Source organism: Cervus canadensis, chromosome 22, assembly GCF_019320065.1.
Source record: "Cervus canadensis isolate Bull #8, Minnesota chromosome 22, ASM1932006v1, whole genome shotgun sequence".
Classification (NCBI taxonomy): domain Eukaryota; kingdom Metazoa; phylum Chordata; class Mammalia; order Artiodactyla; family Cervidae; genus Cervus; species Cervus canadensis.
This window is the reverse complement of record NC_057407.1, coordinates 12801334-12825888: the sequence shown is the minus strand read 5'-3', so window position 1 is coordinate 12825888 and position 24555 is coordinate 12801334. Positions and strand designations below refer to the sequence as shown.

At 53.5% G+C, this 24555-nt stretch overlaps 1 protein-coding gene across 1 annotated transcript; it reads left to right on the top strand.

Annotated features, from left to right (window-relative positions):
• Positions 1-1185: 1185 nt before the first annotated feature.
• TKT (transketolase) lies at positions 1186-24551 on the top strand. Its single transcript, XM_043442686.1, has 14 exons — positions 1186-1435; positions 10720-10837; positions 11629-11742; positions 12431-12528; positions 16293-16484; positions 17980-18098; positions 19435-19628; positions 19928-20092; positions 21263-21419; positions 21540-21670; positions 22274-22357; positions 22466-22559; positions 23157-23279; positions 24261-24551. The coding sequence occupies exons 1-14, from the start codon at positions 1329-1331 to the stop codon at positions 24434-24436; spliced, it is 1872 nt and encodes a 623-aa protein (XP_043298621.1). The 5' UTR covers positions 1186-1328; the 3' UTR covers positions 24437-24551.
• Positions 24552-24555: the final 4 nt, after the last annotated feature.

The window sequence follows — 24555 nt, the reverse complement described above, 5'->3', positions numbered from 1 at the left end:
GCAAGGACTGGCCACTTGCCTCCCACAGATCTGACACAGCCTCCTCCTCAGCCACTGATTTGAGGGGGTCCCTTTCTCTGTCCTCAGTAATGTAAAATGGAGCTCCTTCCTGTACAAGACATAGTAAAGGGTATCCACCTCATGGGGCAAGTGAGGTGGGTGGACTCCACCGACAGAATCTGTGATAACTGTCTCCTCCCTACTCCCACTCTGGGGACCCTCATCCCCCTGGGGCTCAAGGGCCCTGGTAAGAGCAGAGGTCAGTGCTTCTGTCCCTACACCCTGTAGGTGCTGGGACCAAACCCAATGACCTCCCTCAGAGTCATTGTGTTATCAGGTCCTAATAACTTGTGAAGGGCTTGCCTCTAGTAATTTCTCAATTAACACTAGCTGATATTATTACTAGTGCTAAGTCGCTTCAGTTGTGTCTTACTCATTGTGACCCAGTGGACAGCAGCCCCCGAGGCTCCTCTGTCCATAGGATTCTCCAGGCAAGAATACTGGAGTGGGTTGCCATTTCCTACTTCAGGGAATCTGCCCGACCCAGGGATCGAACCCGCAACATTTTCGTCTAATGCATTGTCAGGAGGGTTCTTTACCCCTAGCCATTACCACTGTTCTGTAATCTCATTTTCATAGTCATCATCCCCCTCGAGGCTCAAGTCCTGGCCTCCCTCTCTGGGGCTAGGGCTTGAGGATGGGGCACGTTTGCTAGTACTGAGCCCAGCACCCAATAGCCCTGTGACTTTAATTGACCTTGCCAGTTTTAATTTGATCAGTTTTAAAACGGGATTACCAGTGAAGCCTCCCCTGTCAGTTTCGCTCAGGGCTATGGGGAGGGAGGAGAGCTGTCTGCAGGGAGGATTCGAATCAACAGGAGAATTCTGGTCCGGGCCTAGAACCTGGAGTTACGATCACATTATTTGTGTGTTGTGGTTAATCCCGGCAGAGCAGTGCCGCTTGACTCAGGAGCCTGGCAGCTCGAAGCTGCCCCGCAAATTTCGGGGGGAAGGAAAAAGGAACCGAGAGGCGAGGCGGGTGGACAGCATACGGTCGGGTCGCAAAACGCCCAAGCTCGCCGCGGCCTCAGTTTCCCTATCAGCGCTGGAGGGCTGGGGCGGAGCTGCCCGCGCAGGTCCGAGGGCGGGGCGGGGCGGAGCAACCTGGGGTGATGCCGGCGCCCCGCCCCGCGGGCGGCTCCCGGGACTCTTAACGCGCCCGCGAGCGGCCTCGGGCCTCGGCCGCTGCTTGCAGCTCCGCAGCCCTGCGTCTTAGCTTCCCCGTCTGCGTCCTCTGCCTCGCCACCCGCCCGTTCGCCCGGCCGCGCCATGGAGGCCTACCATAAGCCTGATCAGCAGAAGCTGCAGGCCCTGAAGGACACGGCCAACCGCCTGCGTATCAGCTCCATCCAAGCCACCACGGCGGCCGGATCGGGGTGAGTTGGGACGCTGGGCGGCGGCGCCGGGGCGCGCTGCACAGTGCGACCACGGAGGCGGCGCCGGGGTGGGGGCGGGGGGTCGGATGGTGGAGCGCGCGCCCGGGAGGTTGGAGCGGAGGATCCTTCCGCCGCGCCGGTCCTCAGCCCGGCTTCCGTCCGCAGGGGCCCGGCTCTCTGCGCGCTTTAGGCCGGCTCGGCCCCTCCTTCCCCTCCGCTCTAAGGCTCAAGAGACGCGGCTCGGCACTGTGGAAACCCCTCGTCCGCCGTGGGGAGAGTGCCACCATTAGTGCAGTCTCGCCGAGAGCCAGGCCCTGTGCTTGCGATCGGCACACGCGGCCCCTGGACCCTTTACCCCCTGGTAATTGATAACGTTCCGCCCACACGTGAGGAAACCGAGGCTCCGAATTTGTCAATTGGCCGAGATCGGGCGCAGAGAGAGCTGGAATTTGAACCGGCTCTGCCCGAGACGAGAGCGCCTGTTTTAACCCCTCATCTTGCTGGGAAGCCTGGGGCCCTGGCCTTGTCCCTACCTCAAACTACCCGTCCCTGTCGCCACCTCACATTCCTGTTAAGAATCAAATTCCTGCCACCTTGGGTTTGGAGCGAGAGCGCTGCGACTCTAGGGGAGTAAGGGTGAGCAGGGAGGTCGCCACGTGGATGCAGAGCCGTTGCATACCTTGTGAACTGAAGGTCTAAGTGAGATCTCCTCTGAGGAGACAGGAGAAGGGGATGGGGTGGAGGAAGGGAGGTTTGAAAGGCTAAGAGAACCAAGAACCAAGTCTCAGGGCCTTGGGGTGAACATGCAGAGCCAGCCTCCACATGCACTTTCCCCAAGACAGGCCCATCCCCCAACGCTCTTTCCCGCCAGCCCTTGTGGCTCAGAGGCGGAGAAAGGCTGCTGTCCATCTCAGGGAGCCTTCTCTGAAGGTGGCCAGTTGCAGGGACAGTAATGATAACCGGTCACTGTGCAGCTGGAGGCGTCCGCTGGGGTACTTAAGAAAGTCAGCCAGTGAGTCACTTCAGAGCCTGTTTCCCCCTCTGTAAAATGGGAACAGTAGTAACTCCTACACAACTCGGTGGTTTCCAGGATTCCAGCCCTTTAGGACTTGGGACCAGGCTGCCCAGACAGCATTTCATGATGGGTTCCTGAAATGATTTTGAAGTCTGGGTTGGGGATGGTTTCCAGGGACCTTCCCAGATTAAGTCTGTAGAACAAAGACAAGATTCTACCTTCTGGCTAATTTCATACAGAATATATATATATATATACATATATATATGTATATATATATATTTTTCATTGAAGGATAATTGCTTTACAAAATTATGCTCTCTGTCAAACCTCAACATGAATCAGTCATCAGTTCAGTTAAGTCACTCAGTCATGTCCGACTCTGCGACCCCATGAACTGCAGCACGCCAGGCCTCCCTGTCCATCACCAACTCCCGGAGTCCACCCAAACCCATGTCCATTGAGTCGGTGATGCCATCCAACCATCTCATCCTCTGTCGTCCCCTTCTCGCGCCCTCAATCCTTCCCAGCATCAGGGTCTTTTTCAAATGAGTCAGCTCTTCACATCAGGTGGCCAAAGTATTGGAGTTTCAGCTTCAACATCAGTTCTTCCAATGAACACCCAGGACTGATCTCCTTTAGGATGGACTGATTGGATCTCCTTGCAGTCCAAGGGACTCTCAAGAGTCTTCTCCAACACCACAGTTCAAAAACATCAATTCTTCTGCGCTCAGCTTTCTTTGTAGTCCAACTCTCACATCCATACATGACCACTGGAAAAACCATAGCCTTGACTAGACAGACGTTTATTGGCAGAATACTGTCTCTGCTTTTTAATATGCTGTCTAGGTTGGTCATAACTTTCCTTCCAAGGAGTGTTTTTAATTTCATGGCTGCAGTCACCATCTGCAGTGATTTTGGAGCCCAGAAAAATAAAGTCAGCCACTGTTTCCACTGTTTCCCCATCTATTTGCCATGAAGTGATGGGACCAGATGCCATAGGTATACATGTATCCCCTCCCTTTTGAACCTCACTCCCCATCCCACCCCTTAAGGTTGATACAGAGCCCCTGTTTGAGTGTCCTGAGCCACACAGCAAATTCCCGTTGGCTATCTATTTTACATGTGGTAATGTACGTTTCCATGTTACTCTTTCCATACATCTCACCCTCTCCTGGGATATGTTTTTAATAAAACATAAAATCCTAAGCTCCAGTGAGGGGCTCATGTTACCAGGAAGACTTCTTGGACAGGTGGGAAGCACCAGGCCAGCGAAGAGAAAAACTGGAAAGGGGGAGACCAGGCTCAGTGATGGGCATCTCAGGAAGTTTGAAGGCACTTGGAGAGAAATGAAACAAATACTTACAACTTGGGGTGGGGGGCTCCCAAAGGGAGAGGGTGTCTAGTGGTACTTCTGCATGGATCTTTGTTGGATAGTTAAACTCTGATTTCTACTGGGAAAAGATAGTGGATCTGGCAACTGAGTTACAGGCAGGTTTATACTGTAATGCCTGAAGGAAGAACTCACTGAACTCAAAGTGTCCATTTACAAAGAGAAAAAAAGTGAAAGATACAGTGATTCCTGTGAGTTGTGAGCAAGCCTAAACGATTCAGGAAAGAAATACTTAAGAGAAACATGCCTTAAGACCAAAAAAAAAAGAAATACTTAGAAAACTGAGTTTTCAGAAGGAAGTAACATTACTATGTAACCTCTGTCAAAAGAGATTTTGAAAGGCATGTGCCAAGAGTTCTGTGTGCAAAACAAACAAACAAAAAAACCAATAAAGGAAGACTTGAACAGGCCTCCAAGATGTTTGTTTTGAGGCAGTTCCCTCATGACAGTGCATGAGCTCTGCAAAGTGAAGGCACAGCTTTGAGGCCTTGGCACTGTGCAATCATGGTCAAAGGGACCGTGCTGCCAGGCTGTCTCCTTCCTAGGGGAGCTTACATCCCCGGTGATGCAAACAACACTTTGACCAAAAGGCTTTGCATGGTCACTGCAGATGCTGGATTGATAGTGAGTCGGTGAGGACCATGGGGTCCTGATATCTTGGTAACTTTCCCCTTCCTCTGCCATCACTGGGCAAGTGACAGTGAACGTCCCCGGGCCTGGAAAGTGAGGACACTGGCCTCTGTGTCGTGGAGCTGAGGGATAGCCTGCACAAAGGGCTCACTGTGCAGTAGCCAAGCTGCTCCAGGTCACCTCGCCCTCCCTCCGCGTGCCGGAGGAGCTGTGGTCGCCGTGGCAACGGTCCAAGTCACCCAGTCTTTAAAAGATGATACTCAGGGACTTCCCTGGTGGTCCAGTGGATAAGACATAGAGCTCCCAAAGCAGGAAACCTGGGATCGATCCCTCATCAGGGAACTAGATCCCACATGCTGCAAAAAAAGACCTGGTGCAGCCAAGGAAAAAAAAAGATGACACTCCGTGGCCTTGTCAGAGGGGCCCTGACTTCTAAGGCTGTTGGTAGAGATTTCATAGTTCTCACCAACCACGCTAGACTCACAGTATCCAAACAGTGCTAAGTGTTATCTGAGGACTCCATCAGAGTCAAACCTGAATCTGAAGGCTCAGTCCGTGCTTAGAGGTCCCCAGGGCTCTGACCCACAGCGTTGGGGCGGGTACTCAGGAACAGAAGGTCTGGCCAGGCCCAGCTGGTGGGCACAGAGAGACAAGAATCTCACCGTAGCTGTGTGCCGAATGACTGTGCCTTTGTTGAAAAGACCCTGTTCCGTCTGAGGCCTCAGTTTCCCCATCTCTAAAGAAGTTCATAGCTAGATGGTTTTCAAACTGGGTTTCTTGAGAATGGGGCTGGGGGACCAGAATGAGTGAACTCTGGGGTCCTGCCACCACCTGTTGTGGGTTTCATGTCCTGGAGAGAGTCCCTGTGACCTTAAAGTGGCTGAAAGTGCATCCTTGCCACCCAGCTCTGGTGATGAGGGACTTGGAGTGCTCAGAGGGCCCCTGTGGGCCCAGCCTATCTGGGCAGAGAACTGCTGCCCAGGCCTTCTCCATTTGGTCTGTCTTCACCCCAGCTCGGCCCTGACTGAGGCAAGAACAAGCCTGTTGGGATTTCCCCAGCAGCAAGCAGCATTTCCCAACTCCCTGTGAGGACATCTGGCTGTCCTGCAGTGACTCTGTTCTCTGCCTCTGAGCTCAGCAGGGCTGGTGGGAGGTGCTCCCTGAAGCTGAGAACCTGGTGCACCTACTCAGGGCCTGAGACGTTCTCCTGGCTTCCATGAGCTGATGACACTGTGGCCCCTGGGCCACCATCTCTCTGACCCCTCCCTGGACTTGGCCTCCAGTCCCACAACATCAGGAACTCCCTTATTGTGCACATGACAGTTGCCTGCCCTGGATGCTGGGTCCTTCTGCAGACTCTGTACTCTTTCCCTGAACAGTGAGATCAAGTGCACTCCATGAGGCGGGCTTGCAGGAGCTGGTAGCTCCCCCAGCATGTGGGTCTGGCTGACGGGAGCCTGCACTGTTTGACCTTCTTGCTCAGAAGTCAGTTGCACCCATGGCCTGGCTGTTATCTCTAAGGACTGCACAACTGGGTAAGGGAGTGTGGCCACTCAAGAACTTCCTCATCTGGGCCCTGAGCACCTTCTTCTTTTTAAAAACCATCCTTTTACAGCTCTAGTGAGGTATAATTTTCATATCATGGCATTCTTAGTGTATGATTCAGAGGCTTCTAGTAGATTTAATGTATTGACAGTGAGTTATTAATGCAGTAAGTTGTAGTGAATTTACCACTTCCCATTTTAACTCATCTGGATATTTCATATAAATGGGGTCCTACAGAATGAGATCTTTGAGGGTCTGGCTTTTTTCACTTAGCACAATGTTTGGAAGGTCATTAATGTTGTAGCACGTAGTGAATGTACTTTGTTTTTATTGCTGGATAGTCAGGTGTTTGGTTAAACTACATTTTGTTTATCCATTCATTCTTCACTTACTCTTAGCATTTTGCTTTTCTGGCTCTTCTGATGGTAGACTGCAACCTTGGGCAAGGCATTTCCTTTCTGTGGACCTCAGTGGTCTTATCCTCAGATGAGGAGGTTAGATTTCATATCTGACATTTTTAGAGCTAGGATTTTACTGAGCAGTTGCCATTTTTCTATGCACTGTGCCAGGCTCTTTACACATAGAAACTACCTCATTCAGATTCTGCTATATCTCCATTTTACACGGAGGAAACTGAGTCTCAGAGAGTTCACATCCCTGGGGTCTTAGAAGCTTGGCACATCATTTATTTGTGCACTGTTTGTGCCAGATGCTCTTCAGGCCCGAGGCTACTACAGTGAAAAGGCTCAATCTGAAGCGTGGAGGCAGTCTTCTCAGGCAGGAGCCACCCCTCATGGTTCCTGGAACAGGAAGAACAAGGATGGCTTTCTAACGTTTGCTTCTGCCTTGGCATCCTAGGATTCTCTCCTGAGGTTTTTTGTTTTTTTTTTTTAACATATGCCTTAAAAAAGAGTATAACTGATGTACATGTTATAAATAATGGACCTGGTAGTATACCTTCCACCAGGCTTAAGAACTAGGATATTACAGGGCTTTAGAACCTACTGGGTGTCTCTCCCTCCTCATAGAAGGAGGGTTCCCCCAAGAACGAGCTATACCCTGAGTTTTGCATTTTATTATTTTCCTTATAGTATAAGTTCATAAACAGTATGGCCTTCCCTGGTAGAGATCTGTCTGCAGTGAGCTTTGTTCACGTGTCATATTTGTGAGATTTTATTGAGATTGCTGCATAGTATTCCAGAAATTTGTTGTCATTAAGTATCTTCTTGATAGATGTGAAGGTGGCTTTCAGATCTGATCATTGCACGTTTCGCTGTGAGTGTGGTCCTAGAAGTGGAGATACTGGGCTTTAGGGAATGTGCATTTACAGCTGTTGATTTGGTCTTTTTAATAGTTAAAAGGTTACTTAGGTTTTCTATCTCTTCCTGAATCAGTTTTGGTAAATCATTTTTTCCTAGACATTTTCCTGTTTCCAAATTTATTTGTATCATGTTGTTTGGAGTATTTTATCATCTGTTCTTATGCCCATTCCTCCACTTCTAATAGCACCCTTTCCTTTTTCTGGATCCTGCCTTAACAGAAGTTAGCTAAACCTTTTATCTTTTTTTCTTTTCTGAAGAGCTTACTGTTGGCTTCGATTTTTAAAAATCGTGCATTTGCTTCGTAGTTCATAAATTTCTGTTTTTCCTTCTACTGTCTTTGAGCTCACTGCATTTTTTAACTTTTTAGGTTGGATCTTCACTGTTGTGTTTTCAACTCATATTTCTCACTTTTTCCTTCAGGAACTTAGTTTTTTCTTCATAACAGATTATTTTTCTTCCTGTTTTGAGGCATGAGAGGCTGGCGGAGCTCGCCTCCCTGGTTTGTTCATTGTTTGAGGCCTTGAGGTATGTGTAGGGTCGGGAGAAGGGCCGTCATGGCAGCTGGCAGTATTAGCTCTTGATAATGGAGTGGAGCCCGGCCAGAGGGCTGAGGGATCTTCTCTGCACTTTTTCTGCAGGAAAACCTGTGAGCAGACAGAGTGCTGAAGGAAGGGGGAAGGGAGAAGGGAACATCTGGAAGGTGTGTCCTCCCCTGGGGTGGGTGGGGAGGGCTTTGGGAGACTTAGGCCCAGCTCCCTCAGCACCACCTTCATAGACTGAACTAATTGGGAATAAGTAGACAGGGTTTAGAACAGCCTTGTAACTCCCATGCATCACAAAGAGTTGCTTAGCAGATAAAGTTCCCTGCAGCTGCCCACCCTGTCCCTGCCTCTCCCCATCTCTAGCTCATTTATATTAATAGGTGTGTCCTCAGCAGCATGTGAGGTAGGCCCCCCCAGGGCAGGCTGGAGTTGCTGGGGAAGCACAGGTCCTCGGGCCACAGAGTCTGTACACTGGCGCTCCTCTAGTAGGTTAAGCCTAAAAGTAACTGTCTCCCAGGAGTTCAGCAGAGCCCCATCTCAACCCTCAGCTTTTTTCCTGCCTGCCTGCCCCATGCTCAGCAGAGGGTCTCAGTCCCAGCCTGCTGATGAGTGGGAGGTGCTGTTGAAGACCGCAGTGTGGCATCTGGTCTTCCAGCAGATGGTGGTGGCTGATGGTGACCTGGGCACTTTGAGTTCACTGTCTTAGTTCCTTGACCCAGGATGTCCCCACATAGCATCCCATTTACAAGTGAGGAAGCTGAGCCACAGGGGGCTGAAGCACAAGCTGAAGTCACACAGCCGGAGTGGCCCATATCCCCACCATGGGACACCTCTCGGGGAATTCCCTGAAAGCTCTGGGGTGGGGGGGTGGGGGGGTGGGCGGATGCCTGGACCCTAAGCATCCCTTACTCTGTATGTCTTTATTTGGCAGTTATGAAGGTAGGGCCAGCAGTGTGTCCATTATGCAGGCTTTCAAGGGAGTAAAATATTATAGGGTCAACCCTCATGCGCTGCATGATTCTTTGTGACTCCATAGACTGTAACCTGCCAGGCTCCTCTGTCCATGAAATTCTCCAGGCAAGAGTACTGGAGTGGGTTGCCATTTCCTTCTCCAGGGGATCTTCCCGACCCAGGGGTCGAACCCGGGTCTCCTGCATTGCAGGTAGATTCTTTACCAACTGAGCTACTAGGGAAGCCTGGTTAAAATCAAGTACTTTTCAGTTTCTGGTGTCTCTTCATGGATAACCTGCCTCCTTCCATGTCAACTTTGCCCAGGCGAGCATGCTTTTGCCATGTGCAGAAAGTGCTTTTGCCAGGCCCTTTATCCCTGAAGCCTCTTCCTGGAAACCACTGGTGGGCAGGAGAGGCTGAGCCCCATCCTGGGCCTGCCTTCTATCTCTTGGAGCAATTTGGCCTGCTGTCTACCCGCATCCTTCCCCCACTGTTCTCCTTATAGGATCTTGACTTTTGAAACAGGGCTCCTCAGGGATGAGGCTGCCCTCGGAGGGAGGGGAGGGCAGGAGGTCAGCCTGGCCGGTGTTGACTGGGGTGTCCGTCCATCCCCGCCCCCCCCCTTGCCCCACTGAATTCTGTGCTAAGGACAAGGGAAGCTGGGTTCCTGCCAGGCAGGGAAGAGGTTTCTCGTTCACATTTCCTCACCTCCCTCTTTCAGGTCTAGTGTCTTTCCCCATGACCCAGGAGTTCGTAGAAATGGTTAAGTATAAGTCAACTGTGTGCTGGGGATGTGGCTACTAAACCAGCATGGACAGTTCCGGGTTTCTCTACTAATGTGTCTGCTCTGGGAGTGACTCACCCCTAACCCGTGCGGGGAGCCGGCTGCAGGGAGGAGGGAGGCCCATGTGAACTCCAGATGGTGCATGTGCCCTTGGGTTTGGCAGTGGGCATGTTGCAGCGTGGAGGGGGCGGCTGGGAGACACGTGCCCTGAGGCTGACGCTGTAATCAGACTGTGGACCAGAGGGCTTCAGGAATTATAGCATGTCCTGCCAGGAACCCTAGTCTCTACACCTGGGGGCTGGGGCTGAATCACCCAAGTGGGTCCTGAGAAACCTGAACAAGTCTCATCTCTAAGATGTACTATCTCTAGCTGAGTCCTCTGCCCAGTCGCCATTCAAATAAGTGTGCTGTGAATAGAACAAGAGCCTAATAAAGGCAGCCCCCTTGACCCCACCAGGACCTGGCAGGACAGGCTCTTGGCTACTGTCAGCCCCACCCCAGTTCTTGTCTCAGGCAGAAGGAATTTTTATTTTTTTAGGATTGTATCCTTTGTAGAAGATAAGAGATTGCTTTTGCCTTTTCAATTCTGTATGAAAGCATGGTTTCTGGTGCTATACCAGCCCTCAGAATGCCCATTAAAAAGCTGCTGAGTAGCCCAGTGATGCTCTTGGAGAGCCTAAAACCCCAATTGCCAGACTACCCCACCCTATGGGTGGAGTCTACTGGAAGTCTCAGTCCATTAACCCCTGACCGTAGCCATGGGGGGCCTGGATCCGTGAGGGCCATGGAGGCCAAGTTGCCCTGGCAAGTGGGCAGAGTCCTGGGCAGTCCCACTGGAATTTAGCTCACTGGTCCTAGAGGGGCTACCACCATCTCCTGGGCCCCTCTTCCTCCATGTCTCTGAGGGTGCAACCCCCATGCTGCCAGCAGTGGCCTCCTTGACACCCCATGCAGCCCTCCCAGGGCCCAGATCACGTGACTCCTTGACAAATCAGGCCCGTGACTCCTTGACACCTGCACCCGCAGTGCTCGGGTGTGGTGAGCCCTGAAGTCAGGGGTCTGGGGCCGTGATACATGTGTCCATGTCTCTCCCGGGCCACAGCCACCCCACGTCATGCTGCAGCGCTGCTGAGATCATGGCTGTCCTCTTCTTCCACACCATGCGCTACAAGGCCCTGGATCCCCGGAACCCTCACAACGACCGCTTTGTTCTCTCCAAGGTAGGAGGCCAGCCCACCACCCTTCCCCTGGGCCTGGGTGGGCCCTGGAACGGTGAGGAGGAGACCTGATGTAAGCCCAGCCTTTTGCCACCTTTCCTCACCCCAGACTCCTTCTCCACCTGCCCCACCCAGCCCTACCCCCTCTTGCTCTGTGCTGACCCTGCTGGTAAATTAAGAAATAAATGACTGAATTAGTAGGAGAGGATGGAAATGACCTTGGGAGTTCCACTCGTGTTTGGTGTTGACCGGCAGGACTGGAGTCCAGGTCTGGGGTACAGCTTTGTGACTTTCTGCACGTGTCTCTGCTGTGCCAATCCTCAGGCCATACTCACTCTCTCAGGAGTCGGGGTGCCCTGCAACAGAGTTTGGGTTGGGGAGCCCTGACCGCCCCCCACCCCACCCACGTGAGAGCCACAGCCGCAAGCCATGCCACGAACCCCCGAAATCCACCAGTACCCAGGCCTGGCTCCGTGGCCTCTGGTCTCTCGAGGCAGGCATGAGAGCTTAGAAGTCTGTCCAAGTTGGCTCACATGCCAGAACCCAGGGATTAGGGCGACCGGCTGCCTGCTGGGGTTTTGGCCTCCGCAGCCTCACAGCTGTGTTCCCCCTGCACCTGTCCTGGGCTCCACTCGGCCTTGACTGTGGGAACCTCGGGCTAGAGAAGGATGAAGGGAGTGGCCTCCTCCTTGCTGCTTCCTTCTCTGAAAGGGATATCCTGGCCGGCAGGCTCGGCCAGGCCCCGGCGGGAACAGCTCCTCACCTGACCTCTCCCCACGGTCCGTCCCCTGCAGGGCCACGCTGCGCCCATCCTGTATGCCGTCTGGGCTGAAGCCGGCTTCCTGCCGGAGTCAGAGCTGCTGAACCTGAGGAAGGTCAGCTCCGACTTGGACGGGCACCCTGTCCCGGTAAGTGCACCGCACCAGGAGCCCTGCAGGCCTCTGCCTCCATTTCCTGTTTCTCAAGGCTTTTGGGGAGCGGGCAGGGCACCCACTGAGGAACTGAGGCTGTTAGAGGGCAGAGGAAGAAGTGGGTGCTTGGGGAACACTGTTTACCCCAAACTTATGCTGAAGTCTGAGGCCTTTAAAGCCCCAACCTAGGGTGCTCTGGGCTGACTGCCGGGAGGGCCTTTCCCCAGCACCAAATACCAGCTTCCCTTCCCCGCTGGGCCTCCTTGGCCATGACACAGCTTGGGAGATGAGATTCACTAAGGGGGTGGCAGCAGGATACTGGTGATATCCAGGGAAGGGGCCCAGTGCGTTCCTTAGAGGTTACCATGAAAACTGTCACATCCCATCAGGGCCAGCCACTAGGGCTAAATACTCAGTTTTGTCCTGAGTTCTCCCACCGACTTCACAAGGTGGGTTCTTTTACAGGGGAGGGAACAGATTCAGTCCATGGCCTGAGGTCACACAGCTCCATGTGGACTGAGCTGGCATTTGAAGCACACCCACAATTACTGCTGCAGGGAAAGAGTGGGAAATCACACCCCCTGGGTCTGGGTGGGGCATGGCTGCCAGGCCCTCATGGCCAGGTTCCTGGGAGGCACTTCTAGGAATCACTGCCTGTGGTAACTGAAGCCCTCTGTCATGACAGAAACAAGCTTTCACCGATGTGGCCACTGGCTCCCTGGGCCAGGGCCTTGGAGCCGCTTGCGGGATGGCCTACACGGGCAAATACTTCGACAAAGCCAGGTAATGCTCCCACTCCCCCACCCCACCCACAGTGGTTTGGTGGGTGGTGCTGGGGACCCAGTTTTACTCTCCGCCCCCAAGCACCTCCTTGCCTGACCTAGTGGAAACTGTGTCATCAGCCGTGCATGCGTGGTGTGAGGCTGGTACCAGAGCTAGCCCCCTTTTAAGATGAAGAAATCGGCTCAGAGGAATGAAGGGACGTGCCCAGAGTCCCTGGAGAGTGGCCAGCAGGGCCAGTTTTGCATCCAAGGCCGCGTGCTCCTTGGCCAGGATGCTTTGACTCATGAGTTTCCTTGCTGCCCTCTTGACCCAGCTCCTGGACCCTGCAGGTCTTAGGAGGCCCCGTCCCACAATGCCTGACTAGGTGGCACAAACCTAGGCCTGAGCCACTCGGCCTTACCTCAGGAAAGGAGTAGATGGTATGTTCTGGGGAATTCTGGGCCTCCCTGAGCCCCACCTGTCAGCCAAGGAAGCCATGAAGCCTGGAGAGGTTGGTCTGTAGGGAGTGAGCAGCCTGGTCAGAGCTTTGCTGCTCCAGGACCCGGGCAGTTTAGGGGAGATGCCCCTTGAGGCAGGTTTCAGCCACAAGGCTCTCCACCGTGGCTTGCAGACGAGTCTCTGCTGTGGAGGGGAGTGTTGGCTACAGGCTCTCCAGGTGGCTTCTGCATTCCTTTATCCTTTGGGGCTGTCTACTCTGCTCAGAGCTTTCTAGGGTTTCGTCTTGATAAGCCCCGTGGGCTGTGTGGTGACATGCGTACAGCTGTCCCTCCACACAGATGAGGAAACAGAGGTAAGATGTTTGCCTGTGGTGGAGGCAGGATTTTGAACCCAGGGTGTGCATCCAGAGTCCGTCTTCAGGGTCCCCAAGGCTGCTCTGAAGTGCCCAAGGGAAGCACAGGAGGTTCAGGGGGCCCTGTGAGTGGGACGCTTCCCAGAGGAGAGGCTGAGGGAGCCTGGCCTGCAGGTGGCAGGTGGCTGCAGGGAGCCTGACTGGATGCTGCACCTCAGTGAGCACCTACTGTATGCACGGGAAGCTGCTGAGACAGTTTTCTCCGGGAGGTAGACTGGGGCTCTGAGGCCTTCCAGGCTCAGGCCGGTGTCAACTGACTGCCCAGCTTCCCCGGCTAGGCTCTGGGGCCAGGCTCAGCTACACCCAGACGTGATGCACTGTGAAGTGAAGAAAGTCACAAAGAATGGGATGTGTGTTTAAGAGTATTTTATTTGGCACAGAACCAGACTTGTGAGTTAATTATTCTCTACAGTTGGTTGAAATAATTCCTCGTGAAGGGTCATTTCTTGACCCTTGACATAATGGGAGAAGCCAGTGCAGGGAGAAGGGGTTTAGCAGGGTTCTCGGCAGCCAGGGTTGGCTAAGGCTGAGGGGTCGAGGGAATTATCAGGCTGTGCTGGCTGCCAGAGTTCCTGATAGAGCAGATCCAGCCTCCAGTCCAGTCTGTCCAGCCAGCAGCCGGGGAGCACACATCCAACTGGCTCTTTTCCATTTCTCCCTCTCTCTTTTTTTTGACTGCACTCTGCAGCTTGTGGGATCTTAGTTCCCCAACCAGGCATCAAACCTGGGACCCCAGGCAGTGAGATGGTGGAGTCCTGACTACAGGCTCACCAGGGAATTTCCCCATTTCTCTTTTAAATAATTTGGGGGGGGGGGGGAATTATAAAATACATACTAATCTGAAACACAGGAATGCATTAAAAAGAAATGAACATTTTCCCTATTCTTAACCACCCCCCACTCCCATTTCAACCTTCTTAACAACAATGCATTCTATTTCCTCCATGTTATTGTGAGAAGGAACTCAGAGATTTATCATCCTAGTATTTATACACTTTTACCTAATGCTTTTTGGGAAAATCTGAACATTTCCTCACGCACTGTCAAGAGCTAGTTGTAATGCCCATTCTGTTTCATGGGGATGCTATAACGTGTTTAGACATCATTTGTTGTTGGACATTTGAGGTGGTTTCCCAACTCCTGCAACAGATATTGGCCCTGTCATTAGGGTTTCTTCATGGTCGTTCAGGACTGTGGGTATTTGCAACTTCCGCCCCAAATCTAACAGCTTCAGGCAATACACAGCCTCAGGGTTAGCCCCAGCTTCTGCAGGGCACCCTTTTCTGTTCTTTCCAGTCCAGTGTCTCCCCAGGCTGCCCTCCTGACCTGAATCTGAGGCTGTGCTGTGACTCCACTCTTGGCCCCAGTTCAATTTCCTTGGAAGTGGGTGTGGTGTTGGGAGGGTAGCTGATCGGCTTCCCTGGAATCCCTTTCTGGAGAAGTCAAGTTCCCTACTGGCCTCTCTGCTCAGCCCCATCAGACTGGTCATTTTGGGGAGCGGCTGTGCAAGACGCCCTACCCCTGGTGGAGGAACCAGTGGCCTGGCCCACTGGAGGCCGCGAAAGGGAAGATACAGGCCTGACATGACATGGAGAGGATGAAGGAACTCTCTATGACCTGGAGGCCTGCAGTGGTGCTGAGTCATGCTGACAGCTCCATGACTGGCCCCGCCTCTTCTCCAGCTCCTCCTGCCTTGGCCCTGCAACAGGGAGGCACGGAGGCCCGACCCGCTCAGCAGCAGGCAGTCTGTGTCCGCTCCAAGCCATCCAGGCAGCAGCCTCACTTCCTGGTTTCAAGTACCTCAGCCTTTGAGCCTGTTTCCTTATCTGTGTGTTTTTTGGGGAATAACAATTGCACTTACCTTTTTGTGGGGCTTCTCTTCACAAGGGGCTTCCCTTGTGGCTCAGCTGGGAAAGAATGCACCTGCAAAGCAGGAGACCTGGATTCGATCCCTGGGTTGGGAAGACCCCCTGGAGAAGGGAAAGGCTACCCACTCCAGTATTTTGGCCTGGAGAAGTCTCTGCCTGGGTGGCAGAGACTCGGACACAATTGAGCGACTTTCACTTTAACTTTACCTTCTTGAGAGGGTTACTCAGTGCTAAGCATAGTTAGGGGGTGGGAGGTGGGGTCAAGGTCTCTGAGTTGCCCTCCTGGCCTCTAGCTTCACTCTTGGCTCCACCCTCCCCAGGGAAGGTTTTATTTCTGGGTAATTTATCCCAACTTCATTGCCCTTTATACTGTGTCAGACTGCCTTTGGAAAATCATGGCTACCTGGGTTGAGGGCAGGAGATGGCCCCTGGAGGGGCAGAAAGCCTAAGCCCAGCTCTAGTCTTGGGCAAAAACCAGCCCCCCCCCCCCAAAAAAAAGCAAAAAACCAGCCCGAGAACCTTGGGAGAAGCCCATCCTAGGAGGCACCTGCCCGCAACAGTGATCTTGGCCTTTAAGCCCCCTTGTGAGTGCTCATCTTCACCTGAAGCCTGCCTCTAGGGTGCTGCCTGCTGTGCATCACAGGTGGCCTCTCCAGCCCACCTCCTCTGAGCAGAAAGGTCTTCTCTCCCTCTGGCCCGCCCAGTGAGTCCCAGGGCTCCCCCAGCAGTCCTGGTTCAAGTTGGGGTAGAGAGAAGCGGATGCACCCCTGTGGTGGGTGGCTCCCACCCAGTGTGAGTAGTTAGCCCCCATGAACCTCACCGTTTTCTTCATGCCCTAATAACTCCTGATTGCCTGGATCTTATTGGTTAGACTGCTGTCTGGAGCTCTTTTCTGGGCAGCCAGTACTACTTTCTGGAGCTTCTGACAGTTTCCATCACAGCCCTTTCCTCACTGGGTGTGGACTTGGGTTTGGCACAGCTGTTGCATGTCCCAGAGGGAGAGGCCAGGGGCACAGGGAGGCCTCTAACCCGCCCCCCATCCACAGCTACCGGGTCTACTGCCTGCTGGGAGACGGGGAGCTGTCAGAGGGCTCCGTGTGGGAGGCCATGGCCTTCGCCAGCATCTACAAGCTGGACAACCTTGTCGCCATTCTTGACATCAACCGCCTGGGCCAGAGTGACCCTGCCCCGCTGCAGCACCAGATGGACGTCTACCAGAAGCGCTGCGAGGCCTTCGGGTATGTACGGGGCAGTGACCTGAAGACCCTCATAGCGAAGGAGACCTCTATGCCAGCAGCTTTGTAGGTGCAGGGGCTGAGCCGGAGGTTAAGCTGCGTTTTGATGCAGACTCACTTCAGGGTTTGACTCACATGGCATTTGGGCTTAAAGGGGCCGCCTTAGCCAGTGGCATGGATTTGTGGGCTGAGACGCAGCTCTGGGTTCCTGTATTTGCACATTGGTGTGATGGCTCTCAGAGCTTCCGCGTGATACGATCTCATACATCCTCACTTTGTTCTTGGGTGAGGAGGCAGGAGGTACACAGTGTAGACCAGGATCGCTCAGTACATCAGTCCACTGGTCACCAATGACCAGCCAGCCTGGGGAGGAGGAGTGTGCCCTTCTCCTAGGGAAATGGGAGATAGGCTTTCCAGATATCTCCCCTGGGCCTCGGATGGTTGTGAGTTCAGAGTCACCTGTTACAAAGCAAGGAGGTCTGTCTGGGTGGGTGGCATCCAGAGGGGCCCCCACCTTGATGTCCCTCCCCTGCCCCAGGTACAGGCTGCTCTGCAGTTGGGCTCAGAGCCCTGGGCCTCCACGGCCACCCTTCAGAGATGAACTGATGGCAGGGAAGGCAGGGGTGGAGTTGTAGTACCTGGTCACATAGATACAGGGCTGTTACCTCTTTTGTGACCTTACAGAGGGAGAAAATGAAGAGAGGAAAGATTTCTCTGGACGAAGAAAGAAACAGCTACAAAATGCTTCAGGGACAGACCTCCCCCAAAACCACATGGACCTGGGGACTTAGAGTATAACCCTGGCAGCGTCCTTGGGTCTGTGTCCATAACCTCGTGACTACAAAACCAGATTCCTTAAGTCCTGGCTCCATCACTTAACTTGGTTTTGTGATCTTGGGGAGGTTGCTCCACCTTCAGTATCTCAGTTTACTTGTCTATAAAATGGAAGCAATAATAGGCTTAAGTGAGTTAATAGGTGCTCAGCTCCGTGCTTTAGAGTGCGTGCTCAATAAGCGTGAGCTGCCACTTCTGTTACTATTAATCTGCCAAAAAGAATTCCAGAAGGGACTGGCTGAAAGAGAAAGTTTCCTTCTGGATGTTTGACAACATAGCTTATTTTATACAAGTTTCTAACACTGCGTCCAGCAGCCATGGAGAGGTCAGCTTAAATAAGAATTCATCAAAAATCTAATAGTAGATTCCAGTCTCAGCACATTGTCCCAAGAGCAGCTTTCAGTAGGAAATGAATAGCTCAGGAATGAAAGACAATAAGTACACTGGGCTTTGCTTTACTCAGAAGAGAGGAGGAAGGTCTGTCCAAAGGCAAACAAGAGGAAGTAAAACAATGTGAAAAAAGAAAATTAAACCCAAATTGGAAACAGGCAGGTTTGAGCCATCCCAGCTCCTCTAGGTCCTTTTTTGCAGTGAAAGGAGGGCAGGCCTTTCCCTAGGACCCTCGTCAGGGCCCTTGCCCCTCACACCCCTTCTCTGTTCCCAGTTGGAACGCTATCATCGTAGATGGACACAGCGTGGAGGAACTGTGCAAGGCCTTCGGGCAGGTGAAGAACCAGCCAACAGCCATCATCGCCAAGACCTTCAAGGGCCGAGGCATCACAGGTCTGTACATGAGCCTTCCACCCGCTGCCCTGCCCGGGACTGGGCCCTGCAGCTGACTTTAGAGCTGGAGGTTTCGGGGGTACCACTGGAGAGCCTGCCCCTTGCCCTGCTCAGCGGAGTGTACCCAGTCTGAGGAAGGAGATGTAGGAGACTCGGTGGGCAGGGTGGCTGAGCTGGGATTTAGGACCCTAGTTGGGTGGCCTATGGGGTCACGTATAGGCAGGAGGACTTTGAGAGGCCTCTGGGTAAGGAGAAAGGACACTTCCTGGCTGGCATTTGCAGAGAGACCTTGGCAGCTCCAGCTGTCTGCCCTGAGCCAAAGGGCTGATGCAGGGAGCCCCAGGAGAGCCTGGGGGGACCTAGATTCTCCCCTCAGAGGTGAGCAGGGTACCCCTCGTGCAATGGAAAAGTGATTCCAGAGGCTTGTGCAGGTGGGTCGCCCAGGAGGGTCTGTAAGATAGTTCCTGAGCCAGGCCTGAGAGCTCTACAGGCGTTAAGTCCCTCCCTAGCACCCAGCCATAGATTCCAGACCCTTGTTTGGGGCTAGGATGGCCACTGCCCATTGTAAAGAAGGGAAGATGGGGCTAGAAGTGGCCAGGAACTAGACTATGGAGTCTGGCATTAAGAGAGCTACCTGTGGATCCTGGGCGGGCTTCACTGTGGTCCCCAGCTGGTCCCCTACCCACCAGGGGTCACGTCCCTCTCTGCCTGCGTGGACCTGGGGCAATTGAGGACGTTTCACTGGAATCTGGGGAGAGCTGTACAGCCCTCTGAGCCTCTGGGAGAGGCCTCTGGGATACTCTCACAGAGCCTCAGTGCTGCTGACACTCACCCTTCAGGTGTTACCACTACAGCTTCTGTGGGCTGCCTGTGTCCTTGGCTTTCCCTGGGCTGTGGTGACATCTGAGGTGACCTCAGAGGAGAGGGGTACTAAGCCTCACTGGCCCTCCCACACAGCAAGGCACCATGGCAGGGGGTGACTTTCGGCAGTGCTGACCCTGCCCTGGTTCACAGCTTCCCTCCCAACTCCTTCAGCAGAGTGTGATTTCTGCAGCAGACCCCACTCTGCAAGCTTGGGGTGGGGAGGTGACGCAGAGAACGGGTTGGGCCAGCATGCCAGCAACATTCGTCCACCCACGCATGCCCCCTCCCACTGGGAGCTCCCCGAGGACTGGGCCCCCACTCAGTAGGGGCCTGCAGTTGAGCGCTGGTCAACACAGTCCTCTGTGGTGGTGGCCTGCCCTCACATGGAGGGCCGGGCCCCCCAAGCAGCTTCCTGGTCCCCTGGGAACTGTCACCTTATCTGTCCCTCTGTCTTCCTACATTGTACCTGTAGGGATAGAAGATAAGGAGTCTTGGCATGGGAAACCCCTCCCCAAAAATATGGCTGATCAGATCATCCAGGAAATCTACGGTCAGATCCAGAGCAAGAAGAAGATCCTGGCGACACCCCCACAAGAGGACGCCCCCTCAGTGGACATCACCAACATCCGAATGCCCACTCCACCCAGCTACAAAGTTGGGGACAAGGTACCCAATTGAGCCTCCAATTTTCTGGACTGGCTAGGCTGGGGTGGCAACAGTACTCTATTTTCCAGAGAGTGAGGCCAGGGGAGAGAAAAGAGATTAGTTCAAGTTGAGGAGGAACCCTGAGATGTTGCTCCTTGCAGTTCTTTCATGGGGACAGCCAGCTCTGGAGTTACTTACTTTTCTGTCCCTATATTTTTTCCTTTTCCTCCCTGGTGGAAGCTGTGGCCCAGGGGCTGAACAGGGCTCCAGGCCACATGCCTCCTAAGGTGCTCAGCCTACCCACTCTTTTCTCCCCCCAGATAGCTACCCGCAAGGCCTACGGACAGGCCCTGGCCAAGCTGGGCCATGCCAGTGACTGCATCATCGCCCTGGATGGGGACACCAAGAACTCCACCTTCTCAGAACTCTTCAAAAAGGAGCACCCGGACCGTTTCATTGAGTGTTACATTGCTGAGCAGAACATGGTAGGTAGAGCTGGGGTCTGTCGGGTGTGGGGGCAGGGCTGAAGCCCTCCCATTCCGTTGAGCAGCTGTATCGGCATGCTGGTCCTTGACCCAGCATGAACCCATGACCTCAAGTGACTGGTGGGAGAGGGGTGATGTGACACCCAAGGGCTGGATGAGTGGAAACAGGGGAGCTGAACAGGGGGTACTGCATGCCAGCCAGGCATTGTGGTGGATGGGCTTTCTCTGGGGGTAAAGGGCTCTGCGGATGGAAGGGAAGGCACGCCCAGGAGGCTGGTAGTTTTAGCAAAGGCTGCTGAACCTTTTTATGCACAAGGCTCTGGCCCCTGCCACCCTGCGGGATACAGAGATGAGAGAGTTTGGTGAACCTCTATCATGTGCATGGCTGTATTCACAACTCCATGTCAGGAACTGTGGTTGTTAAATAAGAAACAATGTTTTGTCCAGTGTTTCAAAATATCTGCTCCTCTCTGCAAAGGAGCCCAGCAGGGCCTGCAGGCCCCTAGGAGCTGGGAGCTTCCGCCCCCTGGTGGCCACTTGGCTCTATTGCACCCAACATTCTTCCTCTTAATACCTGAACTGGAAGTTGTCTCTGGCTTCTGGCCTTGGCAGCTGGAAGATCCAGACTAAACTGGTGAGGTGTGGAGAGGGTGGGGGCTGGGGAGGCCCCAGGTGTGCTGGGGAAGGAGGGCTCATGTCAGCTGGTGGATTTCATAGCTGGGGAGGTGGTGCCGATTTGGAACTGATGCCTGCACTCAGTGCTTCTAGGCCAGGATTTGGGGCCTGGAGCTTGCGGAGCTTAGGGTTGCAAGGGCTTGTCTTTGCAGAGGCCTTGGGGCAACAGGGAGATGGTGGAGGGGAACTTGCACAGGCCTGGGAAGGATGAATCATCCATGCCCAAGCTGACTAGCTTGCTCTGTGAAAGGCTTTACTGGCTGCAGGAAAAGTATTCCCCAGGAGAGTGATTTTTTTAAGAGAACTTTTGAAACAGTTATATCAGTTCAAAGGAGTCTGGAAAGAGACTGGAGTCCCTAGGTGCACAGGATCACTTGCATGAGAGAAGGAGAATTAATGGTTACTGGGATGATACAACCCTTGCCTCCCAGGAGGTGGTCCTGGGCTTCCTGGTCACCTCTCCCTAGGGGCTGACGCCGTCCGCTCTGTCCCCAGGTGAGCATTGCTGTGGGCTGTGCCACCCGCGACAGGACAGTGCCCTTCTGCAGCACCTTTGCAGCCTTCTTTACACGGGCCTTTGACCAGATTCGCATGGCAGCCATCTCCGAAAGCAACATCAACCTCTGCGGTTCCCACTGCGGCGTGTCCATCGGTGAGTGGAACTGGGGTGCTTACACCTGTGACGTCCTCAGACTTCTGGAGCAGGGTGTGGGGCCAGGATTCCATTACATGCGTGGGGTCTTACGTTGACATATCCTTTCCCACACCCTAGGAGAAGACGGGCCCTCCCAGATGGCCCTGGAAGATCTGGCCATGTTTCGGTCTATCCCCATGTCAACTGTCTTTTACCCAAGTGATGGGGTGGCTACGGAGAAGGCAGTAGAATTAGCAGCCAATACAAAGGTGGGTCATGTGACTTATTTCTTCAGCTGCAGCTAGTCCTTCCCTAGAGAGACAGGAGGGGAGGCCAGCATGCTGACCCAGAGCTGCTCATTTGCTGCCCCAGAATGGGTGTCTCCTGACTTTGCACTGGTGGTGTAGCTTGGAGGAGTTAGACCAGGAAAAATGAAATACACACCTCCCTTCCTGCTACATGGCAGACATTGCTAATTGATCACTGCACTCTTTGCCCATTGAGCATCCCAGCAGCTCCTGGGATACTCCAATCCAGCTCCCTGCCTCCATTCCAGCAGTTGAGGCTTATTTGCCCTCCCTGAGTTGGATTCTCCAAAACAGAATGAACTGAGTCCTGACCAAGAGCCACCTGCTGTTGACCAGACAGCCCCCACATGTTTCTGATTCCTCTGTCTGAGGACAGGGACCAAGGCACAGCGCTTGGGTAGGGGCAGCCCTTCCTTGAAGCTAGTCTACCTGATAGAGACTCTTCTGTCTAGGACTTGGGGCTGGCTCTCACAAAAGAGGAGAGGCACACGCTGCAGAGGACTCTGGTCCTTGAGATTAGATGTCCTACATCCTGAAATCCTTCATTATTCTGTTTCATTCCAGGGTATCTGCTTCATCCGAACCAGCCGCCCAGAAAATGCCATCATCTACAACAACAATGAAGATTTCCAAATCGGACAAGCCAAGGTTAGTTGCAGTTTATGCCCCAGTGAGGCCCCGTAGAGTGAACCCGAGGTCGGGACCCACCCCAGGCCCCCAGTCTCTGAGCCTCACTGGCCCCCATGTTGCCCTCAGGTGATCCTGAAGACCAAGGATGACCAGGTGACTGTGATTGGTGCTGGGGTGACCCTGCACGAGGCTTTGGCAGCTGCTGACCTGCTAAAGAGAGGTAAGGAGGGTGGGATGCACAAAGTCTTAGACACTGACTGCAGACCAGGCTTGGGGGTGAGGAAGAATCTCATCTAATTAAATGATGAGAATATCAATAAAAGCCAGACTTGGAGCCCTTATTGTGTGCCCAGCATGGTGACCAGATCAGAAGCTCTGGAGCCTGACCATAGGACTTGAATCTACTTAGCTGGCCTCTAAGTATGTTATTCAGCATCACTGTGCCTTACCTTACCTCAGGGCAGACTCTTGGAATGTCCCTCGGGCTTCCTCTTTAGCTTGAAAAGCATCTTTGATGGAGTTTCCTGACAGTTCAAATGCCAACATCCTGCAGCCCAGGGCAGGAGGGGGAGGGTGGGGTGCTCCTCATCTTCCTGGAGACCAGTTGATCCGAAATCAGGCCAGGGAGGCTCCCAGGTGGAGGGGTGGGTATTGGAGGATATGGCATCACTGGTCAACAGCGGAGGGGGTGAGCTATTAGGGGTGGGTAGCTATGTGACAGGCTCCCTCCCAGGGTGCCCATCCAAGGCCCTTAAGGGCAGACCCACAGCACCCAGCTCCTTTGCCTTAGCCCACCCCTCTTCTTCTCCCCTCACAGAGAAGATCAACATTCGCGTGTTGGACCCTTTCACCATCAAGCCCCTGGATAAGAAGCTCATTCTTGACAGTGCCCGTGCTACCAAGGGCAGAATCCTCACTGTGGAGGACCACTACTATGAAGGTGAGAGCGCTCGGGGCACACGGCTGGACATCCAGCCCCAGGAGGGTAGCTGCAGCCCAGGAAACCCAGAGTAGCTGGCGCTTGGTTTCTTATTAGACCTCAGGCTTGGGCTGTGGACCAGTGAACTCAATGGCTGGAACGGCTCCTTGAATCCCTGCCCAATCCAGGAAAGCTGCAGGGGGTTCCAGCCTTGCTAAGAGTACACAGTGGTTATTGTCCCTGAAGTTCTTGAACATTAAGGCTGTTGTGGAGAATCAAACTGGGAAAGCAACACAAATATCAGACTTTTATGTGTGTGTGTTTGCTTTCAGTCGTGTCCGACTCTGCGAACCCAGGGACTGTAGCCCACCAGACTCCTCTGTTCATGGGGTTTTCCAGGCAGGAATACTGGAGTGGGTTGCCATTTCCTCCTTCAGGGGATCTTCCCGTCCTGACCCAGGTATCAAACCTGGGTCTCCTGCATTGTAGGCAGATTCTTCACCACTGAGCCACCTGGAGAAGGGAATGGCAACCCACTCCAGTCTTCTTGCCTGAAGAATTCAATGGACAGAGGAGCCTGGCGAGCTGCAGTCCCTGGGGTTGCAAAGAGTCGGACATGACTGAGTGACTAACACACATCTGGGAAGCTTTCACTAGTTCTTCACAAAGCCATCCTCCACAAGTGTATGCTACCCTCCTCCGTGGCAGGCCCCTGGGGCAGAGACAGGCTTAGACCCTGAAGTCAAGTGCATACACTCATTGGTTGATGCCCAGAGAATGGTGTTAAAAGTGATTCAGAGGCCATATTTGGGCTTATGGGGAAAAAAAAAAAAAGTGCTGTGATTGGTGACATCTGGTCTGGTTACAGGCGTGGGGCAGGGTGGAGTATATGCCCTTCCCCATCCTCAGGACTGATTTGGGGCTGGGCGGCAGCTAGGGGTGACCCGCCCACCACTCTCCCTGAGGCTGCGTCCCCTGACTTACCTCCTTTCCTCTGTCCAGGTGGCATAGGTGAGGCAGTGGCCTCCGCGGTCGTGGGAGAACCTGGCGTCACTGTCACCCGCCTGGCGGTCAGCCAGGTGCCGAGAAGCGGGAAACCGGCGGAGCTGCTGAAGATGTTCGGCATTGACAGGGACGCCATCGCACAGGCCGTGCGGGGCCTGGTGACCAGGGCCTAGGGAGAGCGTGGGGTATGGGGTGGGAGTGAGTTCTACACATTCCTGAGATCCTGGCCAAGGTGCTCAAAAGATGTACTGAGAGGAGTCATAAAATATATGTTTTGAGAAAAATGAATTGG

What these genes read in the sequence shown, in the direction of transcription:
- TKT (XM_043442686.1), top strand. Translation starts at nt 1,329, where the DNA reads ATGGAGGCCTACCATAAGCCTGATCAGCAGAAGCTGCAGGCCCTGAAG. An exon ending in ACCACGGCGGCCGGATCGGG is followed by an intron (nt 1,436 to 10,719) that starts GTGAGTTGGGAC and finishes CCCGGGCCACAG; the next exon opens with CCACCCCACGTCATGCTGCA. An exon ending in AAGCGCTGCGAGGCCTTCGG is followed by an intron (nt 16,485 to 17,979) that starts GTATGTACGGGG and finishes CTCTGTTCCCAG; the next exon opens with TTGGAACGCTATCATCGTAG.